Below are 21,669 nucleotides of genomic sequence, written 5' to 3'. Positions count from 1 at the left end.
TGTCCCTCCTTCCCACCTCCCCTTTCCTCTCCCAAGCCACACTTTACTCAGGCTGGGACACGCCCTCCCCGCTGCTGGCTCCTGCACTTCCCTGGCTGCACGGGAAACTGGAATGACTGAAATCCCTTTGCCTTTTTGCTGGGTGAGTTCTCTGCACGGAGCCTGCTCCGGGTGCGCTCAGAGAAGTGCTGAAGCCCAGCAGCAGCAGGGCCCTCACACCTGGGAGGAAGAGGAGGTGAGGAAGAACCAGATCTTCCTATTTTAGCTGCAGCCAACTTGCGACTGATTTAGTTATGTCATGTCTCTATGTATTAAGAATATTAGGTAATTTGGCATTTCTTCATGGTGTAAAACTGCATAAACATTTAAGAAAATGCCAGTTAATGCCTGGATTGCTGCCGTGACTGTGCTGGGCCAGAGCTGGAGTAATCCCATTGATTTTAGGGTGATTATTCCACATTCTAAGCTGTGAAAATTGGTGACACCATTAAACTGATTGATGAAAGCTTTGTGGTAAACCCCATTTTTTTTAGTAAATTTCATTAGTTTAACTGCAGACTTTGAGTTTTGGTTTTCCTCTGTAATTGACTCAGTAAAAATATGGTTTATCATTCACTGTAAATGTTAGTATGCCCTTGAAATCAAGGTTTGAAAAGACTTCTAAAAATGTGTTTAGTAGTGTTTTAACCTTCATTGTCCTTGAAGAGCAGATCTGAATATTTTTCAATATCTATAAATTTATACATTTATACCCATGGATCAAGACAGTCTGTAGACTCATAATACATATTGCTAGGGTCAGTAGTAAAAAGAATATTTAAATCCTTTTAGCTACTACCATTTCCAGAAAACAATGGCAGAATCCAATGTAGAAAGATGACGGTAGTCAAAGACTTTCCTAGGTGAGAAAAGATACTGCCAAGGATCAAGTAGCTTTCTTTCAAGGAGTGAATTTACCCCTTATGTTTTGATGGTTGAAAACAATTGACATGAGACTTTGTAAAATGTGTAAACATTCAAATAAAATAACTGCATGGGCTTGAGCTACTGCAGTTTTATGTTTTTAGTGTTGAATATTCTTTGCTTTATTTTTAATGTTCTCCAATGATAATAGGCATTTTAAAATATATTGTTCAAATTTTGTTTTATTTTTGCGGTCCTAATTGCCTTGAAATAAATGCATCAACCTAAAATAGTATTTTAAAATCAAATTTGTTAAAGCCACTTGAAACAAAACTTCTCTCTATACCTATTGTTTCTGTTTTCATAGCAGCGTATTTATAGACAAAGATAGCAATTTTTATGTTTATAGCTGATTATTCCTTCAGAGTTCCCGGAAGGACTGGGGTAATCAGCTCAGGATGGTGACTTGAGAACATTTTGGAGCACCCCATCTCCATCATGTATTAGAAATAGATGCATGAAAGCAGTCTAATTCTGTTATTATTCATTTTAGAGGCAGACGTTTTATCTTTTTATTGATCTACATTTAGGCTACATTTTTGTACCTAAAGCTCTCTGTGGTAGCTGTAGATTTCTTATAAATCACCAAGAGAAGCCAGCACCATGTTCTTTACTAAGCAAAAACTCTTCTGAGGAAAGAAATTAGAGGAACAACCGCTAAAGAGAGTGATATAATTTCTGCGGAATCCCACATCATCCCAAGCAAGTACCTTTGCTTACACTGTTTTTGCTTACATTTTTTAGTAAACTCAGCTGCTCACATCTCCAGATATATATTCAGTGTCCAATTCTCTATGAGTGCTTTCACTGCTGCTTGTTTATAGCATACAAAATCCAGTTTTACTAGGTGGGTTGCTGAGTTGCCAGCATGCCATTCTGGATTGGGCATTTGTGAATTGTTTTAAGCACCAAAGCGGACAATGAAAGCTTTATCTCGATTCCCCAATTAGCAGTAATCATTCTTGCTAAACTTTGATAAAAAGCTGTAGTATGCAATGAATGTAAAGTATTCATTCCTGAGCAGTTTTTTTTGTTTTTTTTTTTTTTCTTCTCCCAACATTTCTGTGTTTTGTAAAATAGTCTTATCCTGCTTGTTATATCTATTCATGTTGCAGATTGAGAATGTTGATGTCTGCCTTAGCTTTCTGGCAGCCAGAGGCGTAAATGTCCAAGGTCTTTCTGCAGAAGGTAAGAGAAACAAATCATCAGAACAAATAACAAGATTTTCTTCTGAAAACTGAATTTCTTAACACAAATCACTTGCACCTAAATACCAAGCTCCAGTTGTCTTGAACAGCATGCAGATATAGATTAATGATAACAAGTGAGAGTTTCCTTTTAATTTTCCCTTGAAATTGAACCAAGAAATGCAATGTTTATGAATCTTGAGGCAATGTTTTAAAACAATATTTTTTCAATTGTATTAATCTTTTAATGTTAGCTCCACAATATTAGATAGGCACAGAACTTCCTGAGCATACATTTTTAAAAAAATTTTTCATATATTTGATTCAAAATAGCAAACAAGAACATAAGAATCCTGCTCAGTTAAATAAACCCAGGGAAGACTATTTGTTTCAGCAAATTTATTATTAGTAGTAATGCTGTCCAGATGAGTCTGAAAATTATAGTAGTCCTTTGATGTCTCCTGTTAAGTCAAAGAGTGAATGGTTTTGCTGCTTCAGTTATTCTGCTGTATTAGTCACCTTAAATGATTGCCTAATGTGGTTGCAACTAAATTAATAAATATAATAAAAAAAACCATTAAAAATACCAGTTGTCTTAATAATTACATAATATTGCCTTGTTCATGTAAGAGGCAAGTGAATTATTAAAATGTATATGTCTTTGTCCTGTAGCAAATTAAGCAGTTCTGCAAGGTGTGGCACTGAAGGTAACAGGTCCAGAGATGCATCCCTGTATTTTTATTTTGCTTGTAGCATAACTAAAAGCTGGAAGGAATTTTTTTTTCCAGAGATGCTAATTTCAGTTGAATTCTAGAAGATGCATAGAGAAAAAAATTGGAATGCTAACCACTATTCGATTGTGAAATTAACTCAGAATTACTATCTTTCACCATCTGAACCTATCTAGGATTTTACACATGCAACACAGACATGATGTGTACTATCTATTCACCTTGATTGTCAAATTGAAAATTTATTATGAATTTATTTTATGAGGATACTCATTATTTTCATACTCATCAATATGTGATGACATATTTTCTGTACTTTTTAAAATCAGAATCTGTCTGCATTCTGCAATGCCTTTATTGCTACCTTTGTTTTACTTTGGAAAATAATTGTAATAGGATATATGCTTCAATTGTGTAGCTTTAAGTTCATATGCTACTAAAAGCAATACTACTACATAGGACTAAGTGCAAGGACTATGATTTAAAATGCTCTTTATTCTTAAAAACCAAATTTTAATGTTCAGTGCTGAAGTAAAATTATAATTAATTCTGCTGTTACACAATTGGTCATGATCTGAAGTAAATCCACTACTACCTTCATAATGATATTCTTCAAAGTCCTGCAGAGGTGTGATTTCCTTAAATATACCATTTTTACTGTGTCTAATCCTGAATATTACAATTTTTAGGGGGAGAAGAAATTGAGTTTCTTGTAATAAGCTTTGGTAAACGTGTCTTGTTACTACTGGGTCATTTATTAATGACCACAGTGGTTGCAGAACAATAAACCATTAGCTTAACAAGTTTTGAAGATTTCACAGCCATTTTGACAACTGAACAAAGAGGTCTAAAAAAAAAGTAATTTTCAAATCTTGGCTACCAAATCTTGGCTACCAAATCTCTGCTTGAGAACCCAGTTGATAAATAATTATCCAGTTGCTACAAAGAATATCTTCTCATTTTCCAAGTATATGTTTAGTACACATGAGAAGTTTCTGGATTTTTTGATTGTGAGAAATATTCTAACTTTAACTCTGTTAAAATTAGGAAAGAAAAAGTTACTGATAGCATCCTTCCCTAATGATAGTAACAAATATATTAATGCAAAAAGAGCAAAATTTTCAGATTGAAAAATATTGAGTGGGATTTAACAAAGGATTCTTCTTCTGAGCATGAAGTCATGCAAAATGATAAGAGTAAATAAACTGGTGTCGCATACTGGGAGTCTTCTCAAAACAGAGCCACTTAAAATGGATAGTTACATGGTTTTTTGGGGATGTTTTTAGGATAATTTTAAATACAAATTTTCTGTATTCCTTGACAGTGATCTTCCTTGAAACCAATATGACTGCAAAAGTCATATTGCCGAAAAAGTTTACTTGGTCTGGGAAAGTTCTACATATCTCTCGTGGTCTTATTGCTAATCAAAGATCCTGCAGCATCTTCACAGAGGAGCTGAATAAGTCTGGCTGCTTAGAACAAATTCACATTCTGAAAAGTATATTTCAGTGTCCAGGATTAGGTTTGATTTTGAAGAACATGCTGTGAGCATAAAAGCTCCAGTGTTTACTGTCTTAGTATATGTATTAACATTTCACCTAATCCTATTGAAAAAAAATTAATTTGGTTTAAGAGACATGAAAATGACAGTAACTTTGTATAAATTCAACTTGAAAATTTCCCTGGGAAAGCTGTGCAGCACACACAGCTCAGTATTTTGATTTGCAGGGAAGGCAGAAAGGTTGTGGCATTGCATGACAGGTTGCAAGTCTATAGGTCTAATAAAAACCTTTCCCAGGATGGTCGGTGCCAAAGAAAATTATTAATGAAGTTATGAACAGACCTACATGCTGCAGATAATTTCATTAAAGTCTTCTGAGGTTTCTTTTTGTCACTGAAATCCTTTATCAGCAAAGAATAACAACATCCTTGAAAAATCTTCATCTCAGGCCGGGTAAAAGCTAAAAAAGTAATGGTAATCCTAGGGATGCTACTGTGGTTTACCAGAATTATATTCAAGTAGTGGTTTAGCCTTATCAAAGCTGCAGTTTTTGTCTTCATTATCAGTAATAGCAATATAAAATAAAAAGCTATAAAATCAAAGTTCAAAGATGTAATCATGAGCATTACAGTCACCTTTTTTAAAAACAACCTTCCATTTATTTTCTTCTCTCATGTTTCCTGCACACCTCTGTATGAATGGCTAGGTGGTCACTGAGGATAACCATTACCATAATACAGTCTTTTTGATTTTTCCAGAATTCACTGTTTATTACCAATGTGCACAGACTTTGTTCCAAAAGCAAAAAGAGTAATTTAAAGTCATGAGGTTTGAAGGGATGTATATTTAAGACTAGAAAGAATTCAGATTTTTTCTTAATGGGCTGTTCCTTAATTAGAATATTTGTACTTTGTTGGGACAGGACATTTCAGAATTGTGTCTTACTTAAGGTTGAATATACTCTTGTTTATGACCATGCAAATGTCTCATGATGAAGGCATTGCAGAGATAGTTGTTTATTGCAACACTGACACATAAAAACCCAAAAATTATAATAAAAAATGTACTATCAGTGACACCTAAAATGTCTCTGACATTACAGGTAAATTAGGAGATATAAGACATAAAAATGTATAGGTATGTACAGACATACTTTAGTATGACTTTTACAAAACTGAAATCTAAAACCAAAGTGTTCTCACTTCCTTTTCTCTTTTGTTTTTTTAATAGAAATAAGGAATGGAAATTTGAAAGCCATCTTAGGGCTGTTTTTCAGTTTGTCTCGGTACAAACAGCAGCAACATCATCAGCAACAGTACTACCAGTCTTTGGTGGAGCTACAACAGCAAGTCCCTTCAACTCCAGCTGAAATCAGCCAGTCCAAAACACATCAAGATATGCAGTCAAGGTAGGTTAAAAAGTTATTTTTCTCAGGTCTAAAAGCTTTTTATTTTTCTGTTCAAAAAGACAAAATTTTGTTTAAAAAATAGGCTATTTAATTGTTTTTTAGCTATTTACACAGTGGTTTCAATGTGTTTTTTGATAGTAAGCCCAGATTTCTTGGGAGTAAAATTAGAGTAACTGCAGAGAACAATACCAATTAGTTTTAGTTCCAGTTTTAGTTAATTGTTAGCCTTTCTTTCACTTTATTATTGATTTTTCTGCACATTGCACAACAAGAGACTGCTAGCTCCCCATGTGGTTAGTGTACTGGTTATTTTCGTGTTTTCTTCACATTCCCAATTCCACATGAAAATGAAAAATTTCCAATAATCAACAAAACAGATGGGGAAAAGGCAAAATTAATACTTTCATTTCTTATAAACTCTTTTTATCTCCACACATTCTGGTTTTTGAGGGCCTAATTCTATTCCAATGTTTTGTACAAGGGAGAAGAAATAGTCTAAATCTAGTTGTTTTTTTTACAAGTGGGCAGTTTTTATTTAGTTTTAAGGAAACAAAGCACTCATTGGAAACTAATAATTGCTGAATTACATTGCTTTCAGACTGTACCTGAAAACATATTTTTAGAAGGTAGTTGCTTGCAGGCCAGTATAGAAGAAGGAGTTTGAAACAGAAATATCTGTTTAAATAGAAAGAACATTAACAATGTATATTTTATTGGGGAAATTTCAAAAAAGTCAACTGTAGATCATCATGAAGAGTTTTGTCTGTTGCTTTGTTGGGTTCAGTACTTGTTCAATTTTTTATATCCTTGTTCAAAACATTTTTGTGGACTTACTGAACAAATGTATGTTGAGAGTGTGGTAAATCAATGATCTAGATTGGATTAAAAGTATCACAATAATACATTGAGATTCTCGTTCTTAATTCTATTGATATATAAATTACACTTTCATGTATATAATAAACATATTTCTTCTTAAATGGACAAAGCTTTAGCACTTCAGCCTGATAGAAATCTGTATCTTGGAACTAGAAATGTTTTAAAAATATGTTTTAGGGGGACATGTTGCTAATAGCATGTTAATTACCGCATTTGATGCAAAAATTAAGATACATGTGTTTGACTGGGGCATTATGAAGTGAAATGCTTTTATTTTCTCTGCTGCTGAAAATTAATGTCTTTGAAGGTTTTTCCTGTGAAGTATACTGTTAACATGTAATCTAGGAAATTATGGTCGGGTCCTAGAGGAGTCTGACCATTCTCAACATTTTCCAAAACTGAATTTCTGCTTTATGGAGGATATTTAATACTGCATAAGAGACAATAACATCTTGTTATTCAGGAAATAAGTGTTCACAGCTCTAATCAGGGGAATTAAGAGCTTAGCCAGCTTCCTATAAATACCTTTGGTTACTGTTTTTTGTTTTTAATTTAGTGAAAGAACTGAAACATTTCCTGATTTTATAATTTATCCATGGTGAATTTTTAATAACAAAAAAAATTATAGTGTTCTTTGTACGTCACGACTATTGCAAGAATTTCTCCAAAAAAGCCTGGATAAAACAGGTTTTTTACTATTTGGATGATGGTGATTCTACATGGTAGGCAAAGAGGTGTTGAATCTTTTATTAAGCTTTCCATTATAATTCCCTGAGATCTCCTGGTACTTCTGCACTTTTTTATTCTTTTCTATTTTGCTATGTTAAAACATGCTTCCTTAAGAAGAAGAGAAATTATTCCATGTCTCAGATTCTCCACATTTACAATTTTGTAGTGGCATCTAAGACTGGTGTAAAAAAATCTCAACTTTCATCAGTGTGCTTTAAACTCCACTGTAATCTAGCAGTTTAAAATAATTTAATTCATTGATTAAATTTATATTCATAGCTAAGTTTCAGATGTAAAATATTTCTATGCAAAACATTACCAGAACAAGATTGATGACATCTTTCTAATTTCTTATCTGTAAACTGAAAGCAAATTTTTTTCTGTTTGCTTTCGCATACAGAGAAGTTTGATGCTTGTTAATATAAAGTCTTTATTGCCTGAGGGAATATGGTTTATTCTATCCATATATTTTTCATTTCAGTCTTTAAGAATAAAAAAAGATGCCTACCGAAAACTTTCTCCTATATGAAAATTTTCTATCATCTACTATAAATTTAAGTACATCTAATATTATGAGCTCCTAAGAAAAAGAAGGAGCCCTGGAACTTAGAAACAAACAAAAATACAATTTTTTAAAAATACTAATTTTCTTTTATTTGTCAAATTTTGAAGTAATATAAGTAAATTAGCATAAAATAATATTTCCCTTCCTAAGAAAAATCACTACATGATTAGTGAAAACAAGTTTTCCACTAATAGATGGGCATACATAAACATCCACTGATGTGAATTCTCTCTGGTGGACTTACCAACACTTCTTTTCATAGCAACCATTTATTTCAAATAATTGTTTCCCAATAAAATAAATAATTTGAAATAGTATTTAAAAATATTTACCAAACACATTTCTAGTTTAAAGATGCTAATGAGTAAATAAAAGCTTCTTTTTAGAAAGAAGCCAAAATATGAATTAAAAAAGAAAAGATTGCTTTGGTGAGATCTATTTGCCTCTTGCCCACTTTTAGCTGTCTGAAATGTGGGCAGGTAGCTTACATGATTCCTCAAACTGATTTGTATGATTGCTTTCATGTCAGGTGTCTCAGCTGTATATATTAGAAATGTCACAACATAACTGAGCTGGGGGAAGCTCATGGTTTAGGAGGTCCTTAGGAACTCACATGGCTGCTCTTTCGGACACTCTATCTATCTTTAGATCTTTTTGGCAAAAAGTAGTTTCATACAGATACTGAAAGCTACGCATTTCACTGTATGAAGAATTTTGGAAAGTGATAAGATCTGAAGTGTATATTAATGTACATTCTGCACACTGTCCATATGAAATTAACTCAATAGATAATCTAACTGCTATCAATCAAAAATGGAGTAATTTTACTTTTTTTCTGAAGTGCTGTTGATAAAGCAAGCTGCTTTATCCTTTCATAGTAAATGTTTATCTTAACGGCTATTTATTATTACACAACTATCGTGCAGATATGCACTCTTTATTACCATATTGCAGTTCTGAATATGTTTTTAAAAATTCTTGATTCTTTCTGTTTTCTAACATTTGTAACATAACTGTGGAAAGGTTTGGTATGCAGAAGCCCTTAGGCAGAAAATCCCTTACGGTTTATATTTCGGAAAAAATATTTGGCAAATGCACATAACAGAGAGTAGTTTCCATTAGATTGACCCACAGTCGTATATTATCTGGAAATAGTTTTTTCAGGTTTTTGAAAGGAACAAGAATTATCTTATTATTATGGCAGAAGCCAGATAATTCATATAGCTGCTAACACATGAAATGGGACATTTGTCTTTTTTCAATAATGGCAAATGCTTCAAACCTAATTTGAGTAAATTTTCAAGGGTGAAAGTCATCTTCTTACACTGTGAGTATATTATTTCACTGGAAGAATCGCACGTATTTACTTTGCATATTTGCCTGAGAAATAAGGATGTCTTTTTAATGCACTCTGTACATTTAAGTGCATTTGATAGCCATATGCTTGTATGTGTGCCTACATGTAAGGAAAAGAAAAATATACTGAATACATTGAAAAAGGTGGGTGATTTTATAGACTATACATTTTCTTAAATCTTCAGTAATCAGTCACATATAAACTATGTCTTAGTTTACATTAATAACTGAGGTTATTTTAGGTTATAATATTCTGTAAGAAAAGTTACCTTCTTCATTGCTTCCAGGTAATGCATACTAAGTATATTGTGTAATGTCAACTTTATTTCCTAGGAGGTAAAAAGCTGCTGTATTTTCTTTATTAAACAAATATAAGAAGGTGATGCCCTTCACTTTTTCCAAGAGAAATACAGATTATACATGGGAGAAGGAAATACCTCTGAGAAGTCACACTGAAAATGGTCAGATAACAGCTGAAGACCAAGAAAGTTTTGGCTTTGTATGTGCAGGGCTAGCATGTCACTTGCCTAATTTAAAAGACTGGTCCTGCTGATGATGGTGGTGATGATGGTACTCATCCCCATTTCCAGGTTATGATGGCCTCAGTAATGATCAATGTCTTTGATCATTACCACATCTGACCATTTCCCTGTGCCACTGAAGGCAAGCTACTTTATACAGTGTTTGAGCCCTTTGTCAACAGAAACTGAAACAGGCACCAAATTATATTAGGTCTCTGCAGGTTTCATACACAGGCTGTTTGCTAAGAAGCCTTGGGGGAGGGTTATAATCAGAATATCACAAGACTGGACAGGTTAGATTTGTACAGAAATGGGTAATTCAGGAGACTGATCCAGGGGACTACTTATCCTTGTGTGACTAGGAGACAACACAGACAGAAATGTAATTAAACCAATTTCTGGAGGAACCTCTCTTTCCTAAGTGCAAAGTTAGCGTGGGAGGATAGTGAACATTCTTTTACAGGCTACTTACAAAGCTATCCAAAGTTGGTCAGTGTGGCAATCTTTAACATTCCTGTTCCCATGTAAGCTGTCTGTGACCAATGTCAGAATTGTGAAAGTTGTGCATACAGAAGGCAAGCAATATTCTTCTTGTGAAAGAGTGTTATTTGCCTATCTAGTCCTATGGCCAACAGCAGAATTTCAAATTAAATGTAAAAGGAAGGAAGGAAGTTGATTCATGGTAATTGAAATTGCCTTGCAAAAAGCATGCATTCTTTATGGAATATCATAGATTTTTAACAGTAATTATAAAAACTCTGAAATTATTAGACTGTTAGTGAAAAAATCTGGAGTAAATAAATAGTAATGAAAGGCAAAGAATAGTTTTAGATGTGATTTCTGATTTCTTTTTACCCTAAAATTTCCTGTATTCTTCCATGACTAACTGTGGGAATTGAATATTTCAAAATCTGAAGTTGGCATTTCACTCTTTCCTTATGACTTAATTGCAGATCTGAGATTTATTTTTAAAATACAGTGCTGGTGGCCTTATTTATATCTGTCAGTACAGATAGATGACAACAATGGCTACATTATATTTTTATGCTTCGCTTTGGTAGTGGACTCCATTATCAGAGCAATACATCTGTGGTGATGATCTTTCAACCACCCAGATACTAAGAGAAAACATATGTGGATGAAAGAAGTTCTGTCTCATTTACAGATTAGACAGTAACTGGTTTCAGTAAGCTGTCAGAAAAATTCCCCTAGATGGAAAAACTATTTTATCATGTACAGGAATGATGAGCACAGCTTGAGGTCTGGATGGATTTTGTTACATTGGTTATATTAAAAGTGCACCCTGGTTTTCCTGAGCATATAAACAAAGTTAGGTAGCTGATTTCTGCAGGCAGTTGCATGTATAACTACTGCAAGGAGCAGGGTTTCATGTTGCCTGCTGCTCAGAAGTACTAGGGAAGAAATTAAGCCTGTTGGATGCAGAGCTTGTGCTTTGTGAAATACAGAAATGAAAATGCAGTGCTTATGATTATGAATTGAAATAGATCCAAGTCAGAATAGTGGAAATCTGCATGGCAGTCTTGATTACATCACTCTGTTTAGAAAAAGGCCTTCATTTAAATATTCTGAAGGTTTAAAATATGGTTAGAGCAGTCTACACCAAGTGTGTTGCACTGACATAGGCTGGAAAATGGAAGATGTACATAGTTGTGTGTGTTTCTTCGTTGATATACAGGAAAGGGATGAAACAAGTCCCTTTGCTGTCCTTAGCTCATGCCATTGCTAGTCACTCGGTTTTGTTGAAAGGAAAGAGGCAGGTAGTTCCTGCTTTTCCCACTGTGGAATCATTACCACACTGATTCTGAAGGGAAGAAAAATTAGGAAAGTATTTCTTCCTTCTGTTCTCTTTTTGCTAGTAAGGGTCTAAGTGCTATTAATCTAATCTGATGTATTTTTACATGTCTGGGAGATATGCAGAATGAGTTGCTTTATGTGATTGTTCCAGGATCTGCAGGAAGCTGACCTTTAAATGGCCCTTAGGTATTTAATTTTATTTTAACCTTTTATTTTACCTTGCAATTCAGCTGTGGCTCTTTTTTTTTCTACTCCCCAAAGATGCAGTCATTACAGTCCTTAAGGTTCCAAATCACAGAAACTTCAGAAAGGAAGTTTTTTCATTATATTTGTCCCAAAGTCCAAGTATATAAAGCATTTAGTGTGTCTCAGTGGCAAATGACTAACATGTCTAATAACCTTCAAACAGAAAAGATAGAAAACAGCATTAGTAAGAATGTATTTCTCATATACTTCTTCCATGTAGCCCATCCTTCTAAGAAGATATCTAATAACATTACTTCCGTTTAAAATAATGAGGGAAAAGGTATTTTAGAGTGACATTCAGGTTCTAAAATAAATGGTCTTCTCTATTGGTATAGTACAGCACTCTAGCAGACTATTGCATGCCTAGAGATAAAATAAAAAATGTAAATTAAAAAGCATTTTTAGTCTCTCAATAGCATTTCAGATTTTTTTAAACTGCTCATCCTCTATTGACCGTTTCACCACCAGTCCTTCATAAACTGCTTGAATCTTTTACCTTCTTAGCTATTTCTGTGTGCTGGATCCTTCAAACTTGTTCTTTAGTGATTGGTATCTCCCTTTGTTTGTTGCACAGGCTTTTTTCTCCTTGCAAAGTACCCGATGTATGTCTGAACACTTTGTTTAGGAACCTGTGGCATGCAGTTACCCTGGGTTCTTCTGTTTATAAGTTACCTCTGTTCAAGAACAATATTTTTCCCTCCATTTCTGCTGTTTGCAGTTCGAAATGCATCTGTCATCTTTTCTCATTATCTGTTCTTGCAGTTTTCAAAAAAGTGTTTTAAATCAGTTTAGTGAAATTTTTCATTTTGTACATTTCAGATATTCTCATTGTCTGGCCTGTGTCACCCTTGCCACAAATTACTATTTATATGTCAGTTTTTAATGCACTTTGGACATAATTTTCACTGTTGCTAATCCAGATCATGTAGAATTTAATGGCAAGTGTTCCATTCATCCTTGTAGCGCTTGAATCCAATCTTTTATATATTTCTTTCTGAAGGAATAGAAGCTTTATAATTAAGTTATTTTCCCTTCAGACATTCTTTGTTGCTCTACACTCACTTTCTACTGAGATTCATTAGACCTTCTCATTCTCTGAAAATGAAATCTGATGCAAATGTCAATACATTTAATACTTTCCAGGACCTGCCACCAGTTTAATTCTGACATCTTGTGAACATTGGAGGTTGCCTACAATTATTTGTACATGGCAAATGAAATTTCAATACATGTGGCAATTACAATACATGCAAAATTCAAGGGTAGCCATATTAAATTAGCACAGTCTTCATTCTTTTTTTTGTTTTATGTTAAATGATAGGTAGCAAACCTATTATGAAGAAAAATGTTCTTTCTTTTTTCCTATTTATTCCTTAATGAATTCCTTCATACCAATGTCTGACTCAGACTTTTCCTTTCATTTTTGCATTCATTTAAGTCATAGTTTTATATTTGCACTTACTTTCTTTGCTTCTGTCAGTCCTTTCTATCATCTATTATATCTTACTATTTTCACAGACTGTGCAACAAAATTGATATTCTACATATTGTGGTTTTCCAGGTGTCAGTTAATAAAATAACATTACACTTAGAAGCTGCTGTGATGGAGATGACTTTCTTAATTTACCCAAAAAAGCTCCAAAATAAAAATCCATATAAATTCCAAAGAAGCCTAGGCAGTGCTGTTTGGCAGTCATTGCCTGTGGAAAATAGGTTAAATAGAAGTGGAAAAAAAGGTTTTTTATATTTAGATTTCACCAGACTTACAAGAATTTATTTGTGTTTTGAAAATACTTAAGGGAAAATAGCTAAGTTACTGGTAGAACCTTTTGCATTTTCTTTATATTACAAAGCTCTTTGCCATTTCAAAGTCAATGGGGAGACTGAACAAAATGCTTACAAATGTATTTTACTACTGTCAATAGAAACAGTTAACCATGTGATAATTTTTTGACTGATGTAGGTTTATAGCAATCCCAGCCTTACATTAGGATGTGTTATGAATGTGGACTTTCTGTAAATCAGTGCAAAGATTCAAGAGATAACTGGAATAGATTTGTTGAAGGAAAAGTATCAGCATTTTTGTCATCTCCATTTCCATTTCCTCCAGGAGAAAACTTTATTACAGTTTTATTGTATCAAACTGTGAAGTAGAATGGTGGCATATGATTCTGTGCAAATAGTCTGATATAATTCTGTTCTAGTATAAGATCATAAGTGGTATGGAGATAAGGTCATACAATGGTACAGTTGGTCCCTAAGGGCCTAATCCTAGTTCTGGCAGCACACAGTAATCCACTTGTCTAATTTGTTCAGAGAAAAATAATGAGGTTTAAAAGATGGCATTTTAGGTGTGCTACAGGTTAGGATTAAGCACAGTAGTGAAGTAGCACAGTGTCCTAAACCACAACTACTGCTAGAGATCCACTTTGTTTCTTTAATGTTGTGGTTCATGTACTCCTTCATTAAATTGCACAAAATACCAATACTACAATACTGGGACTGCAGCAGAAAAGCTATGGTCACTGTTTATTCATTCTTATTAAAAGGCTCTGTATTCTGCAGGAACATAAATATTGATGCGAAACTGGGTTATCTGCATTTTGGTTTATGAGTTGTGAACAATAGGAAAATATTGAAAACATAATTTTGCTTGTACCTTCAAGCATGAATCATTTGGAGACAGACTGCTTGAATAAGATGCCGGAAGTTCAAAGAGCGGAAAGGAGAAATGTCCAAATAATTTAGAACAGATGACAGGGTATGAGCTAGAACTGCCTGAGCCACAGACATTTCCTCTTGTGAATGAAAAAAAAAAAAAGTGTATTTATTTGTTAAATATATAATATTTATCTCTATATTTGTCTGTTTATATTTATTTTTATTTTTACCTCTATCTGTAGATAATATACCTCTATTTATAAAATACACATTCATAAATAACATTTATATAAATGTTAACTGTTTATTTATTTATAAAAAAACAAATTGGTAGAGGTGTAGATATATGTAGTTATGTAGATACATACATGTGGATATGGCCATATATTAATTCACCAAGGCTGGACTAAAAAAGGGAAAAGAAATGTCTGAAAAGTATTGTTTGTACAGAAAATTAAGGTTTTTTTGGTTTCTTCCTCAGTGTTCCTTAAAAATACATTTGGGGAATCAGGCACCTTCTACCTGCTCAAATTGTTTGGTAGGGTGAGGGCTTGGTAACTTTTGTTCCCTGTGGCATCTTTCCAGGCACACTTGGAATTTGTAGTCAGGTATACCTTAGAATGTTACCTCTTGTGCTCTTCAACCAGTAGGATGATGAGCAACCAAATAGAAAAAAATTAAGAAAGAATTTTTTTTCTTATTTAAGACAGAAACTATTAAAAAAAAAGATGCACAGGACAGCTGAGACCTTCTGGGCAAATTTTTACATTGAAAAAACACTTTTTAAACTAGTCTTTTCCAGAGAATTGTTCTAATACAAAAGTCTTGAACAGCTCTGGAGTGCATTCAGACTAGAGACTAAATGCACTTTGTAAGATCAACAGCATATTAAAATTCAAGTATGCCAGTAAGGAAGAAAGAGTTTGATTATGTTCTGCAAAACCCTTTCCTTTTTCTAATTTGAACATAGTGCATAGCTGGCATTTTAGAACCACCATGTGACTCATAACATTATAGGAAAATGACAGTGTGATGTAACATGATCCTATTGATCCTTTGGAGGACTTAATAAAAAGTATATGATATTCAGGGTGTCACTGCATGGGTTACTTTTTGAAGATGGAGGTTAAAATATTTTTAGCTTGATTTATGCTCTTTTCAGGTTTATTGAAGGTTTATGGTTCAGCTTTATGTGTTAACCCACTTTCAAGGGCCTGCTTCTTTTCTGGCATATTGTATGGCAACAAAATAGAGTTTCTGGTAGTTTAGTCCAGTGTCAAACAATCTGTTACCATCTTTCTGCACAGAATTATAGAATGATTTAGGTTGGAAAAGACCTCTAAGTTCATCAGGTCCAACTGCTAACCCAGCACTGCCAAGTCCACCACTAAAACCTATCCCTAAGTGCCACATAAACTCATTTAATATTGTAGCCTACATTGAATTCCTAGTCTCCTCTACACCTTTTAGGACCTTTCCATAACTGTGCCATGCCTGCAAATGAATGACCCCTGTCAGCTCCCCATGCTGATGGAGCATGGTGCAGAGGCCCCAGTGCAGCTGACTGTGCTGCACAGCCACGTGCAGAGCCCTGGCACGGTGCAGCCACTCAGCACAATACACACCTGGTGTTCTCCATCAGCACCTCAGGCTCAGCACCACCACTGTTCTTTCTTCCCAGCTACCTCTGTGCTGAACTGCCTTTCTGGGCAGTCTCAGGATGTTTATTCCATTTTCTCACAGCAAATGAAATTTCCCAGTTGTCACCATTTCATATCTGCTGTGTTGACTAGTGTTTCCCTGGTTTGTAAAACAAAATATTTATGCCTATATGCCATTTTACCTGTTTTGGACAACATTTACTTCACTTCCCCAATGTCTTATTTGGAAGAGGAGAGTAAAGCATCATGTCTGCTCCTATGTATACAGTGTAAATAATTGCTGATATGAGTATTATAACAGTGGAAAGGGTCTTGTAGACCCTGAGAAATGGTATTAAACAGCTGAGAACAAGAAGCCTTAAAAATCCCCCTTTCCAGCCCTCTGACAAGTAAATACTTCCTCATCATGAATGCTGTAGCATTAAACTGGCACTGTCTGGTATGTTAAGATCCATTTACTGCTTTATTACAGACACACACTTATTATATCATGGTGTGGATTTTTAAGCATTAAAATTAACTGTTTTAAGCAAAATGGGTTTATTTTCCTGACTGAGAGATATCACCCACAGACAATTACCTGGTAGGGTAGAGGGCAGTATATAAGTATTTTTTCATACATTTAGAAGAGTGGGTAGGCTAAAGTCTAGTCTCAAACAGCATTGCAGTTCACGTCCATGAAAGTGGGCCAGCAACTGGGACATGCATCCATGGAAAGCTTTAATGGGCTCAGCACATCCAGAGCTAATAAACAAGGAAAACCTAAAGTCATTAGAACTTGATGCAGCTGCTTTATGAGTTAAATTCTCTTTTTGCCTTTCTCTTGTCACATTACTTTGGAAAATAAATTTAATCAGTCACAGTAGAAATCATGCTTTACAAATCATGTTTTACTGACATTGACACATTCATCAATTCCTGTTAAGCCTGTCTGGAAAGTTTGAAAGTAGTCTATAGGCTAATGTTTAATGAATTTGCTAGTGGATAGAGTCCCAAATAACAGCCGCAGAAGGGAAGCATTCTTGCAAGCATTATCAGATAGGTATTTTATGTATTTATTGCTGTTAAAAGTGTGTGGGGTAGTTTAAGACCACTGAGATTAAGGGTTTTGATCTTTCAGTTTACTCTTGAATGTATTGTTTGAGGTAGAAATGCTATGATACACTAAGGCACTGAAGCCTACTCACTCTTTTTTCCCATCTTACATTCCATGTTGATTGTACTGTGTATCATTCCACCTTTTACAGCATAAATGCACAAAGGTTTTATGTGACAACAATTTTTCTCACAAATCCCTTATTTTAGTCAACGCAGATAACCAGCAATTATTTCTAGATTCCTTCACTTTAAGTATGTTGGAAAAAAAACACGAGAGAAAGATCTCATCAAAGGACGGACTATTATGCCAGGCACAAATGTAGCAAATTCAGTAAAACAACCTATGTCACATTTGCATCATAAGTCCAGACATTATTAAGAAATAGCCATAAGTGAAATATAATTCAATGTACTAAAGACTAGATTGATAAAAATATATTAAGTGTGATTATTATGGAATTATTTTGGCATTATTATAAGTAATATATTACATTATTATAAGTGATATTATAATATCCACAGAAGCTATGGTCATATAAAAAAGCAATTTGTCAGTGTTGCTCTGAAGATACATGTCAGAGAATTGAATGATGCTTTTACATATTGAATGATTCCTTTCTGCCCTGAAGTATTCTTATTACTTTTATATTCAAATGCAAATACATATATTACATCATATGTAAACGTGCCATTTTTAATTGGCAGGAACAGAGGGAGCTCAAACCCTTTGTTGGGGTTTAACTTAGTAAAGTAGCAATAATCTTGCATCTCATTGCAGTCTCACATTGTCCCTTGGTTTGTGCCTTCTCACCCCTTTTCAGCACTGCAGTACTAAGGAAGGGAAGACCTTTCTTGTCAGACAGCTTCTCCCATCTGGTTTACACTCAGGTCTGGCTCTTCAGTGGCCTGGCAGAAATTGCTTAACACTCTTCTGGTAGACTCAACACCACCAGGTGCTTCTTAAAAGTTCTGCTAGTCTATAAAGCTGGGACTAGAGCACTGTGGTTTCTGCTGCTACTCAGAAAAATTGCTGGAAGACGCAGAACTCTGAGAAACAAATGAAATCTGTGACTATCAGAGTTTCTGTTTCCTCAGTTGTCCATGACTTCCCTAACAATTCAAGGAATTTGATGATGTGTTAGCACCTGGCTTAGGCACCTCTCTACAGCCTTAGACTGTGTGGATGCCGAAGGATGCACCTGTCCATGAAAACTGAAATTACCTGACAGAAAGCTGTACCTTGGCCACACATTTGACATATCCCCTGTGCAAATGTCTAAAAGATTAGAGGAAATAATTTGCTATCTAATTATGCCAGGTTGTTGGGTGTCAAAAGGAACATAGAGTTTTTAGCCCTGTAGCATAGAATGTTTTCTGTTGCAGAAATGCTACTTGGATGCCTTAACAGACAAAGGTGCATTTCCCTATGAATTCCACAGTGAGTCTAAGCACATGTCTGGACTTCCTTAATGCAGCCTCTGCGTCATTGCCTGGGTCATTGCATACATGACCTGTGCTGCAGCAGTAATAAAATTTGTGACAGGGTGCTTCCTCCATATAGCTCTACTGTCAGGAAGGTGACTTTGCTTTAGTGGGATTTTTTCTGAGTCCACATTGAATTTGGTAGAGCAAATGTGTTCTTAAGAGCCCTTCTGAGAATCCAGTTAGGTGGCTGGAGAGACCAGTAGAGGTGTACTTGTGCTTAGTCCATTTCATGGGGGAAAAAAAAAGCAGCACAATGTTTTGAAGTTTACATTCTATGTGAATTGAGCTATACTTCAGGAATTCAGTCACTGTGGAAATTTGCTCACTTTTTCTATTGATAAGATAATTTCTAGCAAATGAGACACTTTATAACAATATCCATTATTTCATAACCTGTTCATTGCATCTCGTAAAAATCTGCATGTCTACATTGTTTCATATTGTTGCCAGTTAATTTGCATTTTTTATCCATGTTCGATTTGCATTCATTAACTCATCATTTGCTGGTAAGTGTGTTCTTTCTATACATATTCAAAGAAATTCTTTAATTCAATTTCTCTGTTTCTTCTCATACAGTCTCACAGCCAGATATGCAACTCAGTCTAATCACAGTGGAATTGCAACCAGTCAAAAAAAGGCTTCTAGGTCAGTTAAATATCTCTAATTTATTGCTTGTTAGTGATACTCAAGCAAGTATATGCCCATTGATATTTTATCCTTTGGACTTAAGCAGACACTTAACAATGTGCAATTTTTGTTATGTGAGCAAGCTTTGGAATGATGAGCTTTGCCACAGAAAAGCCTTGTATTCATTGGCTTTTGGCCAATTGGCTGATTTCTACTATATATTAGCAATATTTCTGGTTGTTATGTATCCTGAATCTTTGTATTCTGCATGTAAAATATTGGATGTGAGGGATTAGTTGGTGATTTTAGTGCTCTGTGCTTTCTGGCTCAATTCCTTACTTTAGTCATGAGTGCAAAGAAGTTTGGGAGTCCACCCCAGTTCCCACTAGATGTTTTGCATACATAGCTAACCCACCTGAAAGTCTGAGTTCACAGAGTCAAGTTTACACAGAAGCAAAATAGAGCAGAAAAAAAGAATGACTTCCAAGACTTCTGCTCCATCAAGAATAGCCTGCACACAGTCCCCATGAATGAGAGGCTTTGTTTTGGCAGTGAATTTGACAGAGCTGTGTGTAGGAACTGATTTGCTTCAGATTTTGTCAGTACTTTTAGTCTGTCATTTCCATGAGCACTAAAATCTACAAGCCAGATTATAGAAGAAAGAAGCTGAGGTCTAAAGCTTACTTTTTTTTTCTAGCTTTTTTTTTTTTTCTTTTTTTTTTTTTTTTTTGTGGGGGGATAATTATTGTGTTCATTAATTATACCTTTGCATTACAGTTCATTGGTGAGACCAATGAACTCTAAGTTGAATAATCTCCAATAAAGATTGCGTTTTGCGGTATGGAACACTAACACAATGTGTGTTGCTGGTGATAAGTTGAAATGAGCTCTACCACGGTCCAGTCGCTTTGCACCTGCATTTATAGGTCTTCGTTTTCCTTATTGCTGATGCTCCTGTCTTGTCCACATTCAACTTGTCAAAGTTAACAGTCTTACTGTCTAATACTTTAAATCTGTGGCAGTGTTTCCGAAGCCTGTTCAGAGGTATGTGACTTGTCCCTTATTTGTTATACTCTTCTTTGCATTTCCTTAGCTGCTTAACATGATTCTGCAAGAGCAATTTAAAACCTGAATTCAATTAAGAAAGTCAGCAGATGAGGTAAACTGGAAATTGGGTAGGGAAAATGACCTCATGCATAATGTGCTTATTGTGGCAAGTTCTTGAATTCTGGCCTACAGAATATATGCAGAACTATTTTGTATTTTAACAGAACAGATGAGTTTCTAGTGTTGCGCATGCCTTTTCATTGCTTTTGTCATTACCTCTGACAAACGGTCTCAGAGCTCTTACTGCCTGTCAAATTAGGGTAATGAGAAGGAGCAAATGGATTTTTAAGTTTGTTTTAGTACATTCCTCAGGGAGCAGAAGATCAGTGGAATTCACGGGTCACGGCAAAGGTTAGCACGCGCACCACTGCAGAGCGGAGACAGTCTGCTCTGGGCTCGGCACAGAGACTAGCAGGGCAGGATGGCAGCCAGAACGAGCCATGAAAATAACCAATGGATTTGTTCTCTGAGGTTTAAACTGGTAAAGAGACTATGGAGTTGTTTACAAATGTTTGCAAATGAAAATTAAGTTATTTGAACATTTCTGGATGCTAGTGTATTAAACAAACAAAAAAAGTTTTGAAAAAATTAAATGTTTTGTAATTTTTTGTAATGTGATTTTTTTTCCTTCCTTCTAATGCTACTCTTATATAATAATAATAAACTAACAGAATTTGATAATTTTGGTAGAATTTGCACTGCTATTATTAAAATCATTCCAATAAGCAAGAAGCAGAAGAGAGATGCTGTTCTATGGCAAAATCCTATGACTGATTTGAGCAATTAATTTTATGTAAGAAATGGGTATGCCTACAAAGGTGTTTCAGAAAGTTTGTAGTAGGCACGTATTAAGGAATCTTACAGCACAAAACAAATTTAAAAAGATGCAGGCTTACACATGCTGGAAACAACAAAAATCTACATTTTTTTTCCCCCAGTATAGCCACAGAGTAAGGTTCAGATGGTGGCAGCAAATACTAAGAAATGAACTGTATAGTCTACATTATATACTTTATCTAAAAGGTATAAATGCATCTGTATCATCTAGATAAAATACATATTTATGATATTTTTCATTTAAAATAGTAAGGAGGAAGTATTTTAGTCAATAGCCTTCTGAAAAATAACT

The 21,669-nt window shown here is 34.7% G+C and overlaps 1 protein-coding gene across 9 annotated transcripts in view; it reads left to right on the top strand.

The window, feature by feature from the left end:
- NAV3 (neuron navigator 3) overlaps positions 1-21,669 on the top strand; it is a 508,016-nt gene that overhangs the window by 349,206 nt on the left and 137,141 nt on the right. For 8 of the 9 annotated variants that reach the window (XM_074539691.1, XM_074539692.1, XM_074539693.1 and 5 more), the window contains 3 exons: positions 2,079-2,151; positions 5,613-5,790; positions 19,383-19,451. In XM_074539691.1, the coding sequence (XP_074395792.1) occupies positions 2,079-2,151; positions 5,613-5,790; positions 19,383-19,451 (320 nt within the window). The remainder of the gene's footprint in view (positions 1-2,078; positions 2,152-5,612; positions 5,791-19,382; positions 19,452-21,669) is intronic. The other variant, XM_074539690.1, reaches the window with a different exon arrangement.

Source organism: Zonotrichia albicollis, chromosome 4, assembly GCF_047830755.1.
Source record: "Zonotrichia albicollis isolate bZonAlb1 chromosome 4, bZonAlb1.hap1, whole genome shotgun sequence".
Taxonomy (NCBI): domain Eukaryota; kingdom Metazoa; phylum Chordata; class Aves; order Passeriformes; family Passerellidae; genus Zonotrichia; species Zonotrichia albicollis.
This window is presented reverse-complemented; position numbering and strand designations above follow the sequence as displayed.